Source organism: Ammodytes marinus (assembly GCF_949987685.1).
Source record: "Ammodytes marinus genome assembly, chromosome: 22".
In the NCBI taxonomy this organism is placed as follows: Eukaryota; Metazoa; Chordata; class Actinopteri; order Uranoscopiformes; family Ammodytidae; genus Ammodytes; species Ammodytes marinus.
In genome coordinates this window covers 8,870,303-8,890,740 of record NC_137226.1, presented here as the reverse complement: position 1 = coordinate 8,890,740, position 20,438 = coordinate 8,870,303, and the positions used below count along the sequence as shown (strand labels likewise).

The window sequence follows — 20,438 nt, the reverse complement described above, 5'->3', positions numbered from 1 at the left end:
ATAAACTGTGTTCATCATCCGTATCAGAGTACACGTTCCCTCAACTGTCACTCTCCAAACATCATGCAAACAAAGGCAACCAATCACAAGGATCGCAGCCAAACCAAAAAGTCAGCCCAGGACACTCCTGTTTGAATGTTTGTCTGTCTTTTATCTCCTCATATCTTATATCGTTCCTCCACGCTTCCCAGGAGTTTATCGCCGCATTCATCGGCTGACGGACGGTTAAACGTTTTTTCATATTCTGAAAGTATTTGAGCTGCTGAAAAAACCTCTCTCTGACTTTTCTATAAAAAAAAACACAAAAAAATGACTCAGCGTTCACATGTGATATATATGTACAACACACTGTGCTGTCATCTGTTGTTTGTGAGATGCCTTTTTCGCCATTTTTTCAGCTAAAAAAATCCCCATAAATTTCCATGAAGACGCTTCTCCGCTCCAAACTGTGAAATGTCAAGACCTGTGTGTTTATTTTAATAAGCGTATTCCACCCACAAAAACATCCGGTCTCTCTGTGTCACAACAACTCCCAGGTTTTTTCTTTCATATCCTTGTGACTGTTTTCTCTTCCCCTACCCTAACCTTTTCGGCCTGACATTTTCAAAAAAGAAAAAAGGCAAATAAGAAGAAGAAGAAGAAAAAAAAACACTACAGAGGCACACACTTGGCTTATGTCGCAAATGCTGGAATTAATGATATATTTTTTAGCCCGCTTTAAATAAGAATGGGACGAAAAGAAAACGCATCGTCTGATATCTTTCTCTCCTCGCTCGGCCTAGATTGTAAATACCACATTCAAAGCAGTGTCGGGAAAGGACAAGCAAGCTACCTTTAGCCTCCCTTCAAAATGCTATTGCCCCGTCAAGCGTCCTTCAATCTGAAATAGGTCACCGGCCTGAATGCATCCATCTTTAAAACATGAGCCCCACCAGGTACTGCACAATGGATGTTGGGTTAACTCTGCTTCCATCTGACCCCCATCTGTCTGATTTGTTGATTCATAATCACAGAGCCACTGCTGTGAGGTCTCTATCTCATCTTTCTGTCCTTTCCCGCTCTCAATTCTACCCCGTGGAAAGACACAAGGCTTCAGAAGAAAAAAAGAAAACTGTGTTCTGGTTGCGTGTGTGTGTGTGTGTGTGTGTTTATAGGTTTGTGTGTGACCTTCTCAAAAAAAAATCAAATCAGATTCAAACAAACATGGACACAAATCCAACAACTAAATGTCATGTTTTCTCTTCTGAAATATTGTCTTACCCTCGCATTTTTAAAATGTTATTTCTAAAGCTCAATGTTGATCATTTGAGAGCACCAACACACCATTCCCGTAAAGACTAAAATCAGATATATCTTCTGTTCATCCCTTGTAATAACTTTTTGTTATTATTCCATAACAAAATGAGAAAAGTTGGCGCTTCCCAAAATTATTAAAGAAGTCCTATGATAATTTTTATTTATTTTATTTATTTTATTTTAGCATTTGAGATCAAATAATCAAATGTCATTGGATTTTACATTGATGAATAACAATTGTATGATTGCTTATTTATTTATTTATTTATTTATTTATTTATTTATTTATTCATTCATTTATTTATTTATTTATTTATTTATTTATTTATTTATTTATTTATTTATTTATTTAAATCAACATTATGATATCATGTGGTTCTTTTCTCATGCATGGCATTATTTTGAAAGCCTGTTGAATTCTGATTCCCCAGATTTTTCGTGTGTGTGTGTTTGCATGACTGAATTTGCTGTGCTCACACTGGTGGGAGATGAAGATGTTGAAGAAAATGAATTTACAGCGGCGTTAGTAGGACCTCTATTTCGGCACACCGCGGCCATTTTTGTTTCCTCCTGTCTTTCACTATCCATCCTTTATGATCGCACAGTTTTTCCTACTTGACAATGTGTTTAAGCATTTTGGGGGAGATAGACATGCTGCGTGTGCAATAAGCATTGTTACGAGGCACACTGAACCATTTAAGTTTCGCAAGACAACCAATGTAGCATTTTAGAGGTGCAGCGTGTGAGATGGAAACGCAGTCGTGGCTAACTTTCCCTAAAGGAACATTTAAAAAAAAAGGGCTCTGCCATACCAGTGCACTGCTTCATGAATGACATGTGGAACCTTTTGTCCGGCTCTTTAACACTGTGTTTTGCTCATACTAGTTAAAAGAAAATGATTCAAAAGTGGACATATCTAGGGTAAGACAGGTGGAAACTGAGTGTTAACGGTATGTGAACCATCACCTCCCTCAGTTGGCTTTGAGTCCCCTCTCTCTACCTGTCTTTGCAGTATATCAACATGCTATTAAAGATGATTTAAGTCTATTATCCACAGTGGTTCGCTTCAGTTTTTGGATTCAATAGCTTCGTTCTTTAACTTTAGCACAATATCATAAATACAAACACTCTTTTTTTTAGGTGTACACCATGAAAAAAAATTTGTATGTAATGTTTTGTATTTAGGTACTCTTCAGTGAAATACTCTCTGTTCACTTTATGGATAGCAATGAAAAACTCTATATTGCTGGATGCCACAAAATGCTGATTAAGAATGGAGTTACCAAGTGCAGTTTATTTTGATTCACTGACATGAAAATGACTGGAGTAAAGTTAGGGGAATCCTTTGTCATATTCCCCAACCTGATAGAACAGAGCAGTTTATCACACTTTGATCGTAATCCACCCTATTAACAAATCTTAAAAAATACTTAAACTTAATGTAGTGACACAATTCTTTTTACAGTTTCCTTATATTTCAAGCAGACTAGCCGCTATCATGGCTTATAAATCATCACTTCATCATCACTAAGAAACTGATCTTAAAGCAGTCTTAATTGTGGGACTGTCTGTGTTGAGTAGCCTGTGCGACTTTCATCACAATCTTATTCTAGTCACAAATGTTTAATTTAAGTTTTGATTTCTGTAGCTTTTGATCAGCAAATACAACACATATAACTGTAGGGCCCAACATATTTACACATGCCAACATTTTATGGACAACAATATGACATTGGCTGGTTGGTCAGTTCTTTAAGCCAAAGGCAAATCATATTTAATGTGTTACAGTTGTACATTCAGTATCAAGTTATAACATTGGTTTAATGCCTCTGTACAACAACATTCAAGACTTTTGTGGATATAAACAAAGACAGGGATTTTGTTGAGTGAATTTACAATTTGGATGGAAGTTGTTCGTCAATGGTATACAGTATATGTGGTATATGTACACAGGTTCACTGCTGATCTATGGCATTCCATTTGTCGTCTGAGCTCATTGTTTAACTGCAAAACGATTTTTTTTCTATCATCTAAATTTATCAAAAGAGGTCCCTCACCTTCTTCCTTTATTTGCCTGATTTTTGTCAGCATAATTAAAGATGGAGGAAGATATCAGAGCAAAATAATACGTGCAGTTGTCAGCTTATTTTAACCTGAGCAATCATGGCGGCTAGACGGGAGCTTCACCCACGCTCCCTGTAAGTGTGAATTCTTCATGCCTCGATGGCCTTTCATCCTTCAGGGAAGTTGTAATCTTCCGCCAACGCTGGTCAAGGAAAGAGAGTTACATCATTGTTATGTGTATTAAATGCTCAGACTGGGAAAGTAAGGTAGACCAAAAACAAGTGTTAAGTGAACAAATATAGCATTTTAGCTGTTTTTTTAAGGAAAAGCAGAGAAAACTAATTATGTAGACCTAGGATTATCATACATTTTTTCAGAGACACTAAAATACAGTAGTCTAGTTTTGTGAGCACACAAACACTTACACAGAATTGGCTCTAACAAGCTGCGCACAACCCGAAAACACGCCGTCCTACCTTTTACCAAGATAATGATGTTGGCCTTGAGCCAAAGCTCTTTTTTTCCCATTCCTTCCTGCATGACTGCAGCCTAAATAAATCCTGTCTTCCTGCACTGTAGCTCTGAACTATTGCTTGTTCTACTAATTTAATGTAAGCTACTTTCAAGATTTGCACCAGTTCCACGTAGCAGTACTCTCGGTTCATAACTCTTAAACAGCAGGTAAAAGAGAACAAACAACGGAAAAGGGTTGATTGAAAGATTTGGTACCTGTTTGAGGCTGCCCTTGGCGGTGCAGAACATGTAGATGGCATAGCCAGGGATAAGTACCATGGAAGACAAAGCCATGAACCAGCCAATAATTTGGCCCCACATCGGGTACACGTACTTCCCCAAGGTCAGAGGGGTCATCTCAATGGCACTGAAGGTAAACACCCCCTGCAATATACAATTATGTTATTTCTTACATTTAACCTCTGGCCTGTTAGCCAATAACATGCTACAGAATGAGATCAGCCAAAACTTATATAATGATTTCTCTATTGTAAGATGTCGTGGTTAAGAGTAATTTGTAACCTTGTCTACAGCAATGCTAGCAGTTAGAGGCTAACGCTGAGACTCTATTGTGACACAGAGGATGTCACACTAGTAAAATGTAGGGTTAGATAGTGAGACCATAAATACCTCGGGCTAGGATGAAACGATTTCATAAATGTTTGCACATTTATACTACATAGGATCTCAGAGTTCAATACACCTTCATATTCCCACCGGTGAAGTAGGACTTTAACATCATGAGGTCAAAACCTCATGATGGGGACCATATGCGTGAATCACCAACGTTCATGGCAATCCATCAAGTCGTTGTCAAGATATTTCAGTCAAAACCAAAAGTGTTAACTTTGCAACTAAATATGATCAGATTTGTTATGATGTATTTTGACCTGCAAATCATCACAACATTGCTTACTGGGAGGGTGCTGTACTTATTCATTTTGGCAGAACATCATTAACTTTCCATTTATAGAGCTCCCTTTAACAGTGCACTCCCTTTATCTCCACAGTAGTGAAGATAAAGGCATTGCCATGATTTCCCATAGGGCCTGGCAGTCCACAAGCTGAGGTGCAAATCACCACATGGCAGAGGAAACCAGTGACACAATACCATCAATTATCTACCTATTGGCACCCGCTACAGCTTGATGGGTTCATAGATCTCCGGTAAGGGTGAAGGAAGCACATGTTAAGAGATATTAAGGGGGTTGAACAACCAATAATCAATCCCCGCCTACCAGGCAGATCATCGGAGTGAAGAACATCCAACAGAGCTTCCACCAGACGCATGGCCGATAGCCAATCATGTCCTCGATGTCCTTATAGAACCGTTCAGCTCCTGTGGCATGAAGAGAGGAGGACAGAGAAGACATGAGAGTGTGTTAGTGTTGAGATAATATTATGGCGATACCAGAACAAAGCCTTATGTGGTGAGAGAGATAATAAGCTGATTGGACGACGTGTCTTATCAAAGAAAGGGGAGCAGATAAATGTAATTTCCTGTTAGACAGCCACAGTGTACGTGTAGGTTCTCATCAACTCAATCTACATGCTTGGTTGGGTCGATGACTTGGCACAGTGTAGCCGTTTTTCTATCCAGATTTTCTCAACTTATTTCATCTGGGGTTCCATTTCATTTTACTCAACAGTGTTCGGTTTGAGCGTGTAACATTATAAAAGGCTAGTTTTTCCCCACCATAAAACCAGGATATGGAAACGGTCTCGAAGAAAACGAGGAAGAGGAGGCACATCCCGCTGGCGGAGTAGTAATCGAACAGCTTGAACACATACAGACCTCCCTAGGGAGAGACACACATCTGCTTTAGAAGTCTAAATATCAAAATCCCTCAACTGATTGAATGAAATATGGATGATGGAATGTACACAGCAGAGTGTACACAACTACTGTACATACCTGTGTGATGTTGGAGAAGCCAATGATAAAGGAGATGAAGCACACAATGAGGATGAAGACCTTCTTCCTCTTCCTCAGCACCATGGGATATTCATCCATCAGAGCTGTGATGAAGCCCTCTACCGTGCAGAACTGACATATTGACATAATGAGGAGATATGGGTCACAATGCAATGTATGTTAAAACTTTGTTGTTTTTCATTTCATTCATAGTTCTTCTCGTCTTCATTGTTCTTCAAAACCTGCCACATACATTACCCACAATGCAATACAACCACTGACTGCTCAGTGGCAGACTTTCTGTTGTCAGTTGGGAAGCTGATAATGTGGCATGAAGATGCTAGCTTCAAGCAATAATAAGGAGCAGGCTACTTATTTCTAAGGCCAAAGTCAAAATTAATTTTGTTAATTAATAGTGGCTGTAAATAAAATAAAAAAATTAAACCTGAAATACAATGTTTGGGATACTCATTTATGCAATGAGTAGTGTCTATACAGGTATGTAAAGCTGAATGCAACCCAAAAAAATCAATTAAACACCAAAGTGTGGAAGCCATTATACAGTCATATGAAAAAGTTTGGGAACCCCTCTCAGCCGGCAACATTGCACTGATTTGTTGAACCATGTACAGATACACAATCTGCAGCCAGATGTTCTTGCAGGTCTTTGGAGGTGATCTTTGGGTTGAGTGCAACCATTCTCACAATCCGCCGCATATGCCGCTCTTGTACTTTTCTTGGTCTGCTAGACCTGGGTTTAACTGCAACTGTGCCTGTGTCCTTCCATTCCCTGACAACGTTCCTTACAGTAGAAATTGACAATTGAAACCTTTGGGAAAGCTTCTTGTAGCCTTCCCCTAAACCATGATAATGAATAATCTTTGTTTTTAAGATCTTTTGGGAGCAGTTTTGATGATCCCATTCTGTCTCACTTCAGCAGAGAGTCAAAAAGAAGTGCAACTTGCATTTAGGCACCTAAAATACATTTTCTCAGACATTTCTATGAGGTTCAAGGCTTAACAACATAATCCAACCAACTTTGTGTTTAAAGTCATCAGTTTTACATGCTGTTACAGGCATTAAAATTAACAAAACCACAAGGGTACCCATATTTTTGCACAGCCAGTTTTTCACATTTTATTTTATTTCATACAACCAAATACTGCTTTTCAAAAAATCTTTGTTTGGAAAACATCCCAGTAGTTAGCTGTTCCTGGTAAATTAAAGACATACCACTTTTATCTTTTTTTTGTGAAAGCAGAGTCAATTATAATGCCGGCTGAGAGGGGTTCCCAAACTTTTTCATATGACTGTATGTAGCCTGATAAATTGCTTCAATTATCTTACGGCAGCTTTTGATGGTGTGACAGAGGGATGAATGCCTACATGGTCCATTTAGAATAATGGGTTAGACAAAATGAACAAGACCAGGGGTTCAGGGAGAGTGCTGTTTGTACCTGACTGTCCAGGCCCAGCATCATGAGCATGGAGAAGAAGAGAATGGCCCACAGAGAGGACATGGGCAGCTGGGTGACGGCCTGGGGATACGCTAAGAACGCCAGACCTGGACCTAAATGTAGATGAGTAAAATAATAGGAGCTTACAAAATATGGCGCTTTGTTATAATTTAAACTACCAGTTTAACAGTGTAGAGGGAAAATTGTGTAGTGTCAACTCTGATCATCATCATTAATAAAAGCTATTTTTTCATGCAAAAATGACAACTTTTTTAACCCTCCAGCTTCTCAAATGTGGGGACTTGATGCTGTTGCTTTAATTATTTAAATTATTTCTATTTATTTCCAAAAATCCTGAGGTGTGTACTGTTGGTTGGACAAAACAAAAATTGTGAATGTGTCACTTTTTGACTCTTGGTCATTGTGATGGATTTTACCTTTAATACTTTCAGGTACATTTACTTGATAATACTGAACTTGCAGACTTTTACTGAAGAACATTTTTTCCATACATTAATTTTTCTTTTAACAGAGTGTTTTTACAGTGCCATGTCATAAGGATCAGAATACTTTCACAAGTCAATACAGTACTGTACCTGATGCTGCTAATTCCTGCACAGGCTTCTTAGTGATGTGGGACATGAAGCCTACAATGGAGAAGATGACCAAGCCCGCAAACATGCTGGTGAAGGAGTTGATGCAGCACACTATGATGCAGTCCCTGAAGAGAAAGGAACAAAACCAAACAGTTAGTTCATCTTTCATCCCATCAAAGAGAATGTACAAAGCTTGTGTGACTGCACGCTCCTACTTGTATACATCATTGTGGTAACTGTTGTAGCTTCCCAATGCCATTAGCGAGCCCAGGCCCAGTCCGTAGGAGAAGAAGATTTGAGTTGCTGCGTCCAGCCACACCTGTCACACAAACAGATACACGTGATATGTTTGTGCCCACATTCATGTGTGTTTCTTGTCTATGAGTGTGTTAGCCCAATTGACTGTTTTCAAACTGTCTACCTCAGACTTGACAAGTTTATTGAAGTCTGGAGTGATGTAGAAGCGGATCCCGTCAATGGCTCCAGGCAGAGTGACGCCACGGAAGAAGAGGATTAACAGAATGAAGTAGGGATATGTGGCTGAGAAATACACCACCTAAGAGAAAGGCAAATTCTCAGATTGACACAGATTTCACATATTTGAATTATACAGAATTAAAAATGGAAAAGAGTCAATGTTAACATGGGGTTGGGATTTTAAAATGGAAATGAATAGCTTACAACTAAGAGCCATTTTTTCTTAATAACATAAAGTGCATTAGATAAAAATAAAAACTGTTGCACGAGTACACAGAGTGAAAAATCTCTCATCTACTAGATTATTTCCATGGCTCCACTTTGTCAGAAGATTTTGCCGAAACCATTAGGATACGCATAGCACATTTGTAGCATAACGATTATGCTTAATTGGTAATGTCCATCAAGGCCTTGGCCTCGGGGAAATTCATTTTTCTTACTCACATTGAAATCTAATTATTCCTGGCTGGGAATGTGTAAATGTGTTTCTGCTCCCATACATAGCTTCAAGTAGCTGTAATATTAAAATCCCCCTTTTTTAACTCTTTCTAAATCATTGAGCAGTTTTGGGATTAAATAACTTTTGAAACAGTTTTTAGGTTATTGCCTACTTAACACATATTTTGCTCGTGTGTGTTTTGATGTCATAATGTGACACAGTAAAACTAAAGGAGATTCAGGAACTGCCAAATAGGAACATGGCGGGGGAATTTATGATGCACAATCAACACGCAGGATTCATTAGCCATCACTCACACCAGTGTAACCTCCCACACATTAATGATTTAATATCTGTCAAAGAGACTCGAAGATCAGTAACTACTAAATATAATATTAAGTTTATATTATAATATTTTAGTGCCTAGTGGTTGTGGGACCATTGGGCTGGGGGAATGTCGGGCGGTGGGAACCTAGGGATGACCCAAATCTAATCCAATAGTCGTCCAGTCATGTCACTAAAACAAAAATGGTGGTAAAAAGTGCTAAAGGAAAAAGTCAGGGGATCACCAAAGTCATTGGGTTTCATCTTCTGGGCAACATTAATGTTTTGTTATGTTAAGAAATATTCAAATCAGTCTGGATCAATTTCCTAACATCAGCTCTGAGTCTTGGCACGTTGGCACAATTTAAACTTTAAATAGGCAAAAGGGAGAGAGTAGCGTGCAGATAAAACGGACTGCGCGATGCTGCTGGAGCAATCTGTGGCCAGAGAAAGTACTCTAGGGTTGAAAGAAAGAAAGAAAGAGGAAATAAAAAGAATATAGAGAAAAAACGTAGGTACAGATTCTGACCTTCCCAGTCCACTCCACTCCTTTCCAGATTGAGAAATAGACAAGGACCCAGGCCAACGCCAGGGTGCCCACCAAAGGCCAGCGAAGCTCTCCTGGCTCTTCCAGACCGTTGGTGAGCTGGTGCATGTTACGCCTATAGAAAACACACACACACGTTGAATTTGGGCACAGATAAGCACCAACAGCCTCCAGGAATAGCTTCAACACACTCACACACTAGCACAGCAGAAACACATCTCGTTGACTTACTCCCAGAACTCTGTGACAGCGCTGGTGAGGTTGGTGGTGTCTGTCAGACTGTAGTTGCAGAAACATTTCTCTGTGTTCCAGGGGTTGTCGCAGCTTTTCCAAGGCAGCTCCTGCACACAGACCAAACATCAGCATAAAAAATAATTATAAAATAGGGCTCAAGAAGCACCAAAATATGATGAAATACAAAACCATTATGTGGGTTTCGTCAGATGTAGCTATCTATCTATCTATCTATCTATCTATCTATCTATCTATCTATCTATCTATCTATCTATCTATCTATCTATCTATCTATCTATCTATCTATCTATCTATCTATCTATCTATCTATCTATCTATCTATCTATCTATCTATCTATCTATCTATCTATCTATCTATCTACAATGAGCTGAGAGACACCAAACACATACATGTTTTTGCTGAACTTCCGTATCTCATGCAAACAGCCTAGACTCAGTAGACAAAACAAGAATGGTAAAGTAACACACACACACACGCATACACACACACTACTTAAAACGACGGCTGCAACTCAGTTATTCACATTATTGGTAATCTGCGGATTGTTCGGTTAACTAAGCAATGTATCGCTTTGTCTTTAAAATAAAGTGAATTCTTCCCATTAGGACTATTATTCCCAAAGCCCAAGGCGACAATTTCAGATTATTGTTTTTTTTAATTCTTTATTAAAGCGATTAACCAATAACATGAAATGTAAATTGATTTTCAATCCTTTCAGCTCTTTTTGAAATAGCCCACACGCATTTTTAGTTCCGGTTTGCTTCCCTAATCACTGATTACGTAACGTACCGAAGCAAAGGAGCTGAATAAGTAGTAGAGTGCCCAAGCAATGATGACAATGTAGTAGATGTTGAGCCAGAAGGACAGGACCACTGCAGCCATACCCACCCCTGGAAAAAGAAGGGAGGCACGGACAGTATTTTACAGTACAATGTTTTACAGGTCAGCTATCAAGCCAAGTAAACCTTAATAACGTATGCAAGGCAAAGAAACCCAGAGGAGATGGCAGAGAGAGAAAAATGAAGCCAGCATCACTAAGCATGTTAGTTACAATCTTAATCTCTGTTCTTTATTGTAATGTATTGTCTACTCCTTGTTGTTTACTTGCCCTTGGCTTTGAGTATCAGTTGGCACGGAAGCTCGCTCGATATCACTGTTGCTGTCTGTGCTGGAAGGAGATAAAATGCGCTTCACTCCAGCTCTTTGGAGCTTGGAGGCAGTGGTGTAATTACCACCACCAAGCAGACCAGCAGCAAAAGATTCCTTACTGACAAAAAGTTGTCATCAAGACTATTTTGTTTTTCTGCTTCTGCACCTATAGTCGGTTTCTTTAACCTTTTAATTTGAATTTGTTTTTAAGGCTGCACCATGTGTGACAAGTTTGTTCCTATTCCACGATGCGGTGTAGGCCTATTCCCATAACTTCCCATTCATATCAATTGTCTTACCTTTCATCATAGGCAAGAGCTTCCACACACCCAGCCCTCCCACTGATGTGAACTGTCCAAGAGATGTCTCCAGGAGGAAGAGAGGTATGCCGGCAAACACCAGGGTCAAAAAGTACGGGATCAGAAAGGCTCCTAAAAGATCACCACAAAGAATATGAACACAATATGTGCGCTGAAGTACAACCATGAGGTTTTCCAATTGGTTTTATCAGTAGAAGTATCATAACTGCTCATAATACATTTTAACATAATGATATTAAAATGCTATGACAGCCTATAATATCATTAAGAAACTGTATGAAACCTTATTCAATTTTGAAGAAATTAAGTTAATATATGTCTTCATTATAGACTGGAAACTGGATGAAATATTGTTATAATATTGTGGTAAGGGTGACGTAAAACCATGGTTCCTGCCTGAAGATCTTTTTCATTATTGGTATTTTATGAAACATGCTAGAAGAGAGCCTTGTTTATATTGCACACACAAAAATGAACAAGTCGGATACAGATATTTTTCGGAGAATATACACTTTCCAAGAGAGAAAGTTTTGCAACTGATTAAGATTTATGTAAATGTTAATTAGTTTTCTTATTAAATGTATTTTGACCATATTCCTTAGTATTCTTTAAAATCACTCATCAAGTTGGGTCTGTTAATCATCTCTGAGGAAGGGCAGGTGTGGGACTCCTACTTGGCCTTGATGAGAAGCAGGTGTGTCCTACCTATATCTAGCCCCGGTCTCATGGATTCTCTGCTGGCTCATTGTCTCACCTTCAGAGACAGTGAGCACATCCATCTGTTGCGTAGCGCTGTTAGATAGCTCTATAATGCAGACCACCATATTGCAGATGTGTGAGTGATTTTGCTGAAGCATCACAAGCACGAGTCTGCATGATTCACTCAGGATTATTTGGGGTTTTCCTTGGAAACTAGTTGCCAGGGTGGTAGGCTTGTGTGACCCATATATTTAAGTTTTGACCTGGCTATCCGACAAGTGACATAGAAGGCTCCACTCAATGTTTTTTTTCTCCATATCCAGTAGCTCACGTTGTCACTCCACAGGCAGTACAATTGACAAACCATAAAATGGATATACAATAAAAGTCAGCAAAATCAATAAGAAGTGAGCACTATGTCACATAATTCTAGAGTTGGGACAATCTAAAGGGGATTGATTGATAGGCTCGTCTGAAGATGACGGCAAATGCAGACGGTGATGAGATAACGATTACCTAAAAGCTATTTTGGTAACTTTAATGAAAGCAGGAACAAGCTTTTCATAGTGCCGTATAGGTTGGCCAAGACATTATCTAGTAGGAGGAAATGTGGCACTCCTAAAGGGACAAAGGGAGTTAGAGGCTTACTTAGAAAAGTTTCATACAGATAGGGTAAAGTTTACAGGAACATTTGCTCCCCATTGGGGGAAATAAACCACCCAATAAATATTAAAGCCCCCAGCTTTGAAAGCATTTTAAATGCTGGAACTGATGCGGTCAGTCTATTGATGGAACCGTACAGTCTCAGCAAGGAACCCATGGGAAGCAGTTTTACAGGCTCTGGCACAGCTTAGACATATAGGGATAGTGTATAGGCCAAGTACAGTTTGCAGTGTGTGTGTGTGTGTGTGTGTGTGTGTGTGTGTGTGTGTGTGTGTGTGTGTGTGTGTGTGTGTGAGAGAGAGATTCACTGTTTGCTAAGAAGATGTCTCCTGATAGCACTTACCTCCACCATTCTTGCCACACAGATAAGGGAACCTCCAGACATTTCCTAGGCCGATGGCGTATCCCACGCACGACAGCAGAAAGTCAAACTTGCCCTTCCAGCTTCCCCTGTCAGGTGGCTCTTCTTGTTCCTTCTTGCCGTCTGCAGGGGGCGCCACAGGATCCATTTCCTCAAAGGGAAGGGCTTGTTTGACCTCTGTAGGAGAGTTCAAGTCCACTGTGTTCTGCCCAGTCTTCCCCATGGTTTGGGACCAATGGGGTCAGGAGGTCAGGAGGTCCTCAGAGCCTTTAATGGTGACCAATTAAAAGTCTTCTGTTCCAGTCCGGCTGATTGGACAGATATGTGTCGCCACTCAATGTGCAGAAATGCTGTAGAGGTACAATAACAAAACATTTTAGCAGAGAAGTTATTACAATTTTAAGTTGTTGTTGTTGTGTTTGATTGTGTCTTAGTAAAGGGGAATGCTACTAAAATTACAATTTACTGCTGTTGAGACCCTTTTTTATGGTCTTTTACGACCCTTTTATTTACTATAGTACCCCCTAAAGTAAGGTTAACGACTATCAAATGAATCATTGAGAACATGAAAACACCTAGTGTTCCTGCACTGTCAAACATGAATTAGGAGAAAGAAACACACCCTCTAACTCTCATTTCTCTGTAGTCTACCACAGGCAGGGTCATGGTGAGTCACCACAATAACAAAACATGCGAAAAACCTAAAAATTAAGATAAAATCTTGTGTACGGCTGCCTGTCCACATTATTGATTGTGAATATAAATACACACAGCAAAAACTGGAGTGTTGAACTTTTAGGGTTAAACATTTCCGAGTTGATTTCAACTCCCCAAGTGTTACTTTAAAAAATGTTTGTGTTGATCAGTGTTCAGTGTTGGGGTTATTTCTCAGAGTTAATCATGTCAGAGTTAAATCAACTCAGATCAACTCTGCATAGATTGAATGTAGCTCCTCCCCTGCATTTCACCACTTCATTTGGAGACAAGAATACAAGTCAGCGCCAATCTTCTCTCCTTGTGCAATTGAAAGGGTAAGTACAATTAGATTACATTTACTGAAACAATTATAAATTGTTGCTATGAACTGCAGTCTTTACTGTGAAACAAGTATAGAGAATACTCTCTTTGCAATGCCATGTTTAGGAGTTGCCTTGATTTCAAACTGACCAAAAAATAAATAAATAAATAAACATAGGCCAACGTTGTAGTTTGGAGGGTAGGTTGGCTCGGTTATTCATGTGGAGAACCCCCTTTTTCATATTTGTGTGAAGAATTTTGTTGATTTTGAAGTCTTTTTTATCTCATTACCATCAAAAGATTTCAGAGGATTTATTCTCATATGCAAAAAAAAGGGAAAACTCAATCAAGTGCCATTTTTTAAACGTTGTCCCTCTCCGTTGCGCAGTCAGTGTTAATACAGCCTGTACCAGAAACTAGTAGCATAGAAAATGTGCAATATGTTTCCTTTGATGTTGCCTGCTCCACTAGCGAATACTACAGAAAACCATTGTCTCTGTGTGAACTGATAATTTAGAGATCTGTTGAGTATTATACATCTGCCTGAGTAAGGGTATTCAAATAAATTGGTAAGTAAGTCAGAAATGTGCTACTGTTAAAAAAAATATATATTATAATAATAATGAAAGCATTTTTACTCACCTGTGCTCCCCAAACTGTCACTGCACCTCCCTGGTTGTTAAGATAGTTCAGTCTCTCTGCAAATACAAAGAGGTGACTCACACTCATACAAGTGAAGCATGAGTAAGGGGGGCCCATTGACTTTAGGCGGGCCTGCTGTGAGTTACAATATGCAAATCTTTCCCAGCTAAATACCTGTTTAGCTATAAATCTGGTTGAATCGCATTTCTGTCTCTTGGTACGTTTTGCGCAACGTCTGGGAACCTCTGTACTCATGAAGACACGTGCACCCTTGGGGCATTTGATGAACTTTTCAAAGCACATTTTGTGTTTAATTTGTCCTATGATGCTGATTTACTAAATGTTTAGACATTTCTGTAGACAATAGTGTATAACATTGATGTGGGAAACTGAGGGACTCAGCCACAGTCAGAGACTTGAGAGCCAGACTGCTCACACAATGTTGTGTACATTATACCATCATTTATAATGTTTAAGTAAAAGTGTTTGAATTACTGCTTTCATGAAACAGAACAAATAAATATTTTTTTTTTGAAAATTGCTTTGTTTATTGGAATCATCTATGGTATTCAATAATATATTAATATATATATATATATATATATATATATATATATATATATATATATATATATATATATATATATATATTAGATTTGAATATTAACATTTTTCAGTGTAATAGCTTGACACTTGAGCGAGCAAAAATAACACTACTAAATAGTAAAAAAAAAAACAGAAAGTAACTACAGACAGTGTTGCTTGTTTAATCCCTCAGTGTTACTTTAACTCTGTTTTGCGAGTTAAAAAAGGAACTCTGGTACAGTGTTAAATATTTAACTATTTTGAAAGTGTTAATTTAACTCTTAAATTTAACTCTAAATCTGGACCTATATAAACCCGGAAAAAGAGTTGAAATTGACTCTGTGGGAGTAAATACAACACTCGACTTTTTGCTGTGCATAAGTGAACCTTTAGCTGTTGTGTTAGTTTGTGACAATTTTCTAATAGCCAACTCTTTAATTATTTTGTCATCAACATGTAAGCATGTATGGGTGTAATGACATGGTCAGGTTGTACATTGGGAGGAAGTTGTTTTTGATTGGCAAATATTGATCGACCCAGAAATTGTCCAAATCACTTCCCAGGATCGACTGTTTGTTTATGATACATTTCCAACAAAGATGTTCCCAGCTCAACCCTCATATTTTTTTTCAATGCTTACAAGCTTTCTCATTGAATTATTCTCATACTTAAAGGCCTACTTCACCGGTTGGAATATGAAGGTGTATTGAACTCGGAGATCCTATGAAGTATAAATGTGCAATTTTTTTTTAAATCGGATAATCCTAGCCTGAGAAAAGGCAGAAATAGTGTTTTATGGTCTCATAAAACATGGTTACATTTCTCTTTCTGTGATGTCACAGAAAGAGAAATGTAGGGTTAGACAGTGAGACCATAAAACACTCTTTCTGCCTTTTCTCAGGCTAGGATGATCCGATTTAAAAAAAATTTGCACATTTATACTTCATAGGATCTCTGAGTTCAATACACCTTCATATTACAACTGGTGAAGTAGGCCTTTAAAGACCTACTTCACCGGTGGGAATATGAATGTGTGTTGATTTCTGAGATCCTATTTAGTATAAATGTGCAAAAAAAATTTAAATTGGTTCATCCTAGCCTGAGAAAAGGCAGAAAGAGTGTTTATGGTCTCACTGTCTAACCCTACATTTTCCTTACTGTGACATCACAGTAAGGGCTAGGATTAACAGGACAGCTGGGCCAAAGGAAGACTGAGGGAAGACAGAGGGAAGAAAAACCTCATTCATTATATTATAATAGTGATTTTATAATGATAGAACGCCTGTTCCGTATGGGTGAAGTATTCCTTTAATTGTCATCCATGTAACACAGCCTGCATGTACTTCATTATCTGTCTGATTAAATGTGCCTACTGTCGTTTTATTCAAATGTATATGCATGTTAAATTGCAAGCCCCTCTGCATCATTTAACAGATGAATAATTTATGCCCAAGAGGCTTTGATGATGATGAAAAGAAGTTCTGGCAAAAGTACAAAATGTATGCAAGGAACACAGATTATCCTTTTCTTTTTTTAAAGAGTGCATTGTAATAGAAACAAATATTAAACAGTGACACGTGTTGTGTAATAACTACTCATCAAAATAATTCTCTCAATGTAAAATGAAAAAAATGTATGTTCCATACTGTGTAAAAACCGATCCACCTCAAATGGGTAATACTGCGAAATGATCAAAAGTGTTCTTTCAAATAGTTGTGGGTGAGTACTGTTATGTGCTTCAAAAGCATTCCAATAATATAAACACATCAGGGATTCCCTTTAAGGATGTAATCAATTTAGATTCAAAGTAAACCAGGCAGTTCTTGACAGAGAGAGAACCTGAAAGGAAGTGATTTTTAATTCATCTTTCTGTTGCAGAAAAGTTTTCTCTCACTCAACAATTACAACTATTAACAAATAAGTTTGATGGGAGTTAATTCATTCATACTGATACATACATACAGTATGTTGTTTTTTGTAGTCAATGTACATTGCAACAAAATGTATCTTTGTTAACCCTGCAACTTAATAACTTACTCTATGGAAAGACAGATTTTTAATTTGGACAATCCTACCTTTCCGAAGATTTCCAAATCCTTTGTCAGGTCATCAGCTTCAGTTCTCTGCACTGGCACAACTAAAGGCCTGAAAAACTGAGGAAAAATGATCCTCACTGTGCATCTGTGAAAAAGCTTCCAGCTGGAGCTACGTGCCCACGGGAAGCCACAATGTATCTGCTGCCGGAAAAGCCCTTTTTGAATTTTGCAACTTTGTATAATGTATTTTTGGGGACCTGTGACTGCTCCTCGAGCTGGTATCGAGTGGTTGATAATCAAGTTTCGACCTGTGTGTCTGTTTTGATTATTGGCAAGTTGTGACTATTGAGGCCCCGAAGCCATGGGGGATATGTCAATCGCAAAACTCTAGCGGACGGGAACTCTAGCAGCAGCAGTGTGTGTGTTTGTGCTTTGAGCGCTAGTGTGTGTTGCAATGAACGAGGGCAGCACTTGCCAGCTCCGTTACCATGGTACTTCCTAAGAGAGAAGGGCCTGACCAGTGAAAGAGCTCGTGGAGTTTTGGAAAAAGAAACGAGGGATGACTGCTGGCAAATGTATGACCACACATGTGATCATGCCAGCATCAGACTCTGCAATCAGCACATGAACTGAACTATTATTCATCTTCAATGTCCTCACTTAACAGTTCAGATGAAATGTAGGAAATACCAAAGTGTTTGATTGCAAACAGTGTATAGGCTATTAGCCTTACAGCTGCAATCTCAAAAACTAAGCTATGGTGTAGCTGAACTTTTATGCTATTATGATCTTATGTATTTTCAGCATGGTTGCTGTCAATGTAATTTTTTCCGGTTTCCTTTTTTGAAAAGTTTAGAATTCTCATATGTGTTTTCAGACAATCAAATCAAATGGTGAAGGTTGGATACATTTCAGACTCATACAGTTTTACCTTTATTGCTCATTAGGGCTATTTTATTTCTGGTTGCCCAGACACTATGAAACAATGTTTGCCATATACAACAAGTGCAATTGTGTCCTCAAACACAAAATGTTACTTTTTCCATTGCCTAAATTACTCTAGTGGCATTTAAACAATGTGTTCAGATAATATTAATGGAATCAGATATAAAACATGAGCCCCTTTTGTTTCTCCTGGCAGGTAACCTCCAAATGTTAATATCAGCTCCAGATATTCTATCGACAGCCAATTACAATTACACAGACTAATGAACATTCCCACAATGCCCTGCCAGCATTGTACCCATGTGCCCAGTGGTGTGCTGGTGGGTGGGGGATATAGCTTATAGACACGGGGCTTCAGAAAGTGAGAGATTACATGATATTAGAAGCTTAATTACACCCGCAGCAAGGCGCTCCTATCACTAACAGATTCAGGGCAATCTCTAGTGAGGGGTTTGCTGTCTATGTGGACCCGAATGATGGAAGCTGGCTAGATTGGAGTTGTCAAAGCTGGTTTGCATCAATTTGTTTACAGCGTACCCCCGATCAATGCAGCCTAATCAGGATTCCAGAGCGCCCACAGCCAAGGATAATAGGGAGCTATTATGTAGGTGACGTGCAAAAATGGCTGAGAGATTGAACATCATTAAGAAAAAGTTTGAGTTTGTCTGAGTTTTGATGATTGTGTCAGAATTTGGATTGGTCATATTTCATCCTTAGTCCTGGAGAGGTACGTTAAGAGAGAGGCAGAGTGGAAATGTGAGAAGAGATTATCCTGCTCCGCGTATTTAACAGCTTTAAACTCCTGCAGTAATGTAGATTTAAGTCTCTCGCATGTTTCTTTCTTTTTTTTAAAGGTATTTTTATGCTTTATTGATAGTGTAGAGACAGAGTTGAAATGGGGCAGAGAGGGGAGTGACATGCAGAGAACAACCGCGGGCTGGAATCGAACCCGGGTCCGCTGCTGGCCGAGGCCCATGGGGGGGACGCCCTACCAACTGAGCTAAGGGCGCCCCACTCTCGCATGTTTCTTAAAGAAACCCTAACCCTGCTACGTGGAACTTTGAAATATTTCTGAAACAGTTTCATTTTTCCCTCGGATGATCATAAATGACATGTAACAGCAAACGAGACCATCAGTGCAAAGAATGATATTTTTTATATAGTTTTTCTCAATGCCTTTGTCATGGGTACACTCACCCAGGAACAACAGCAGGTGTGCAAATAACACTGCCGCTTTTTGCCAAAGGGGAATAAGAATGCAAGAATGAACAAAAACTGAAAAAACCTTTTAATAAATTTCTGAAACTGAGTTTGACAAAAAAGGGATTCGAAAACAAGCGTTCTCCAGAATCGATGACTCCACCTTTTAATACAAATGAAGCCTGAAATAATGATACATTGGGAGAAAGAAACCTTTATTCTTGTGACCACTCTGTTGTGTTTTTAAAACATATTTGGAAATATTCTGAATGTTTTTGACTCCAGCTGTGAGGTATAGGCATGTTGTGTTAATGCCTTGAAATCCATTGTGATATCTCCTTTCCTTTTACTATGCGACAGCAGCTTCATTTGGAATGGATATACATGTGAGATTTGCTGAGTCTGCACATCCAGAGATAAACCGTATAGCAGCACAGTCATTTGTATGCATGAGCTCTGGTCCTGTCACTGCGTAATGAGTGCCTGTAGCAATATCCAAACAACCCACGAGTAATGGCTCGTATAGCATATTCAAAATAAATCATGTGTGTGCTTTTTTCAAAATGTGGAATTCTGTAAGTACTCGATATTTCTTTAGACCAGTGTTCATAATAACAGACTTAAAGTTGCTGTAGATTTATTCTGCAGACATGGTGAGTCTTTTGTCAATACATAACTGCTGTCGGGTGATTGTTGTTGGGAAATGTCAAATGGGAAAAGGTCTCTCGATGAGGATTACATATTGGATGCATTTACCTCATCGCATTATCGTAGAGCTGTGCTGCATTATGATACACATGATAAATGACTGAGAAAATCCATATATATATATATTTATTTGTTTTGCTGCAGAAAAACAAAACAGTGGTCAGCATATCCAAGAAGTACGTTGCTTAGGAATCTTGAGTAATGGCTCACACATGGCACGAAGAATAAA

At 38.7% G+C, this 20,438-nt stretch overlaps 1 protein-coding gene across 1 annotated transcript; it reads right to left on the bottom strand.

Moving 5' to 3' along the window:
• Positions 1–3,466: 3,466 nt before the first annotated feature.
• LOC307268556 (sodium- and chloride-dependent GABA transporter 1-like) lies at positions 3,467–13,299 on the bottom strand (the record flags this gene model as incomplete). The annotated part of the gene is made up of 14 exons (XM_080051231.1): positions 3,467–3,562; positions 4,090–4,257; positions 5,112–5,212; positions 5,570–5,672; positions 5,789–5,920; positions 7,246–7,358; positions 7,842–7,966; positions 8,057–8,160; positions 8,263–8,397; positions 9,611–9,743; positions 9,860–9,969; positions 10,674–10,774; positions 11,333–11,464; positions 13,059–13,299. 14 exons carry the CDS (start codon positions 13,297–13,299, stop codon positions 3,467–3,469), a joined length of 1,794 nt encoding a protein of 597 aa, XP_079907357.1.
• Positions 13,300–20,438: the final 7,139 nt, after the last annotated feature.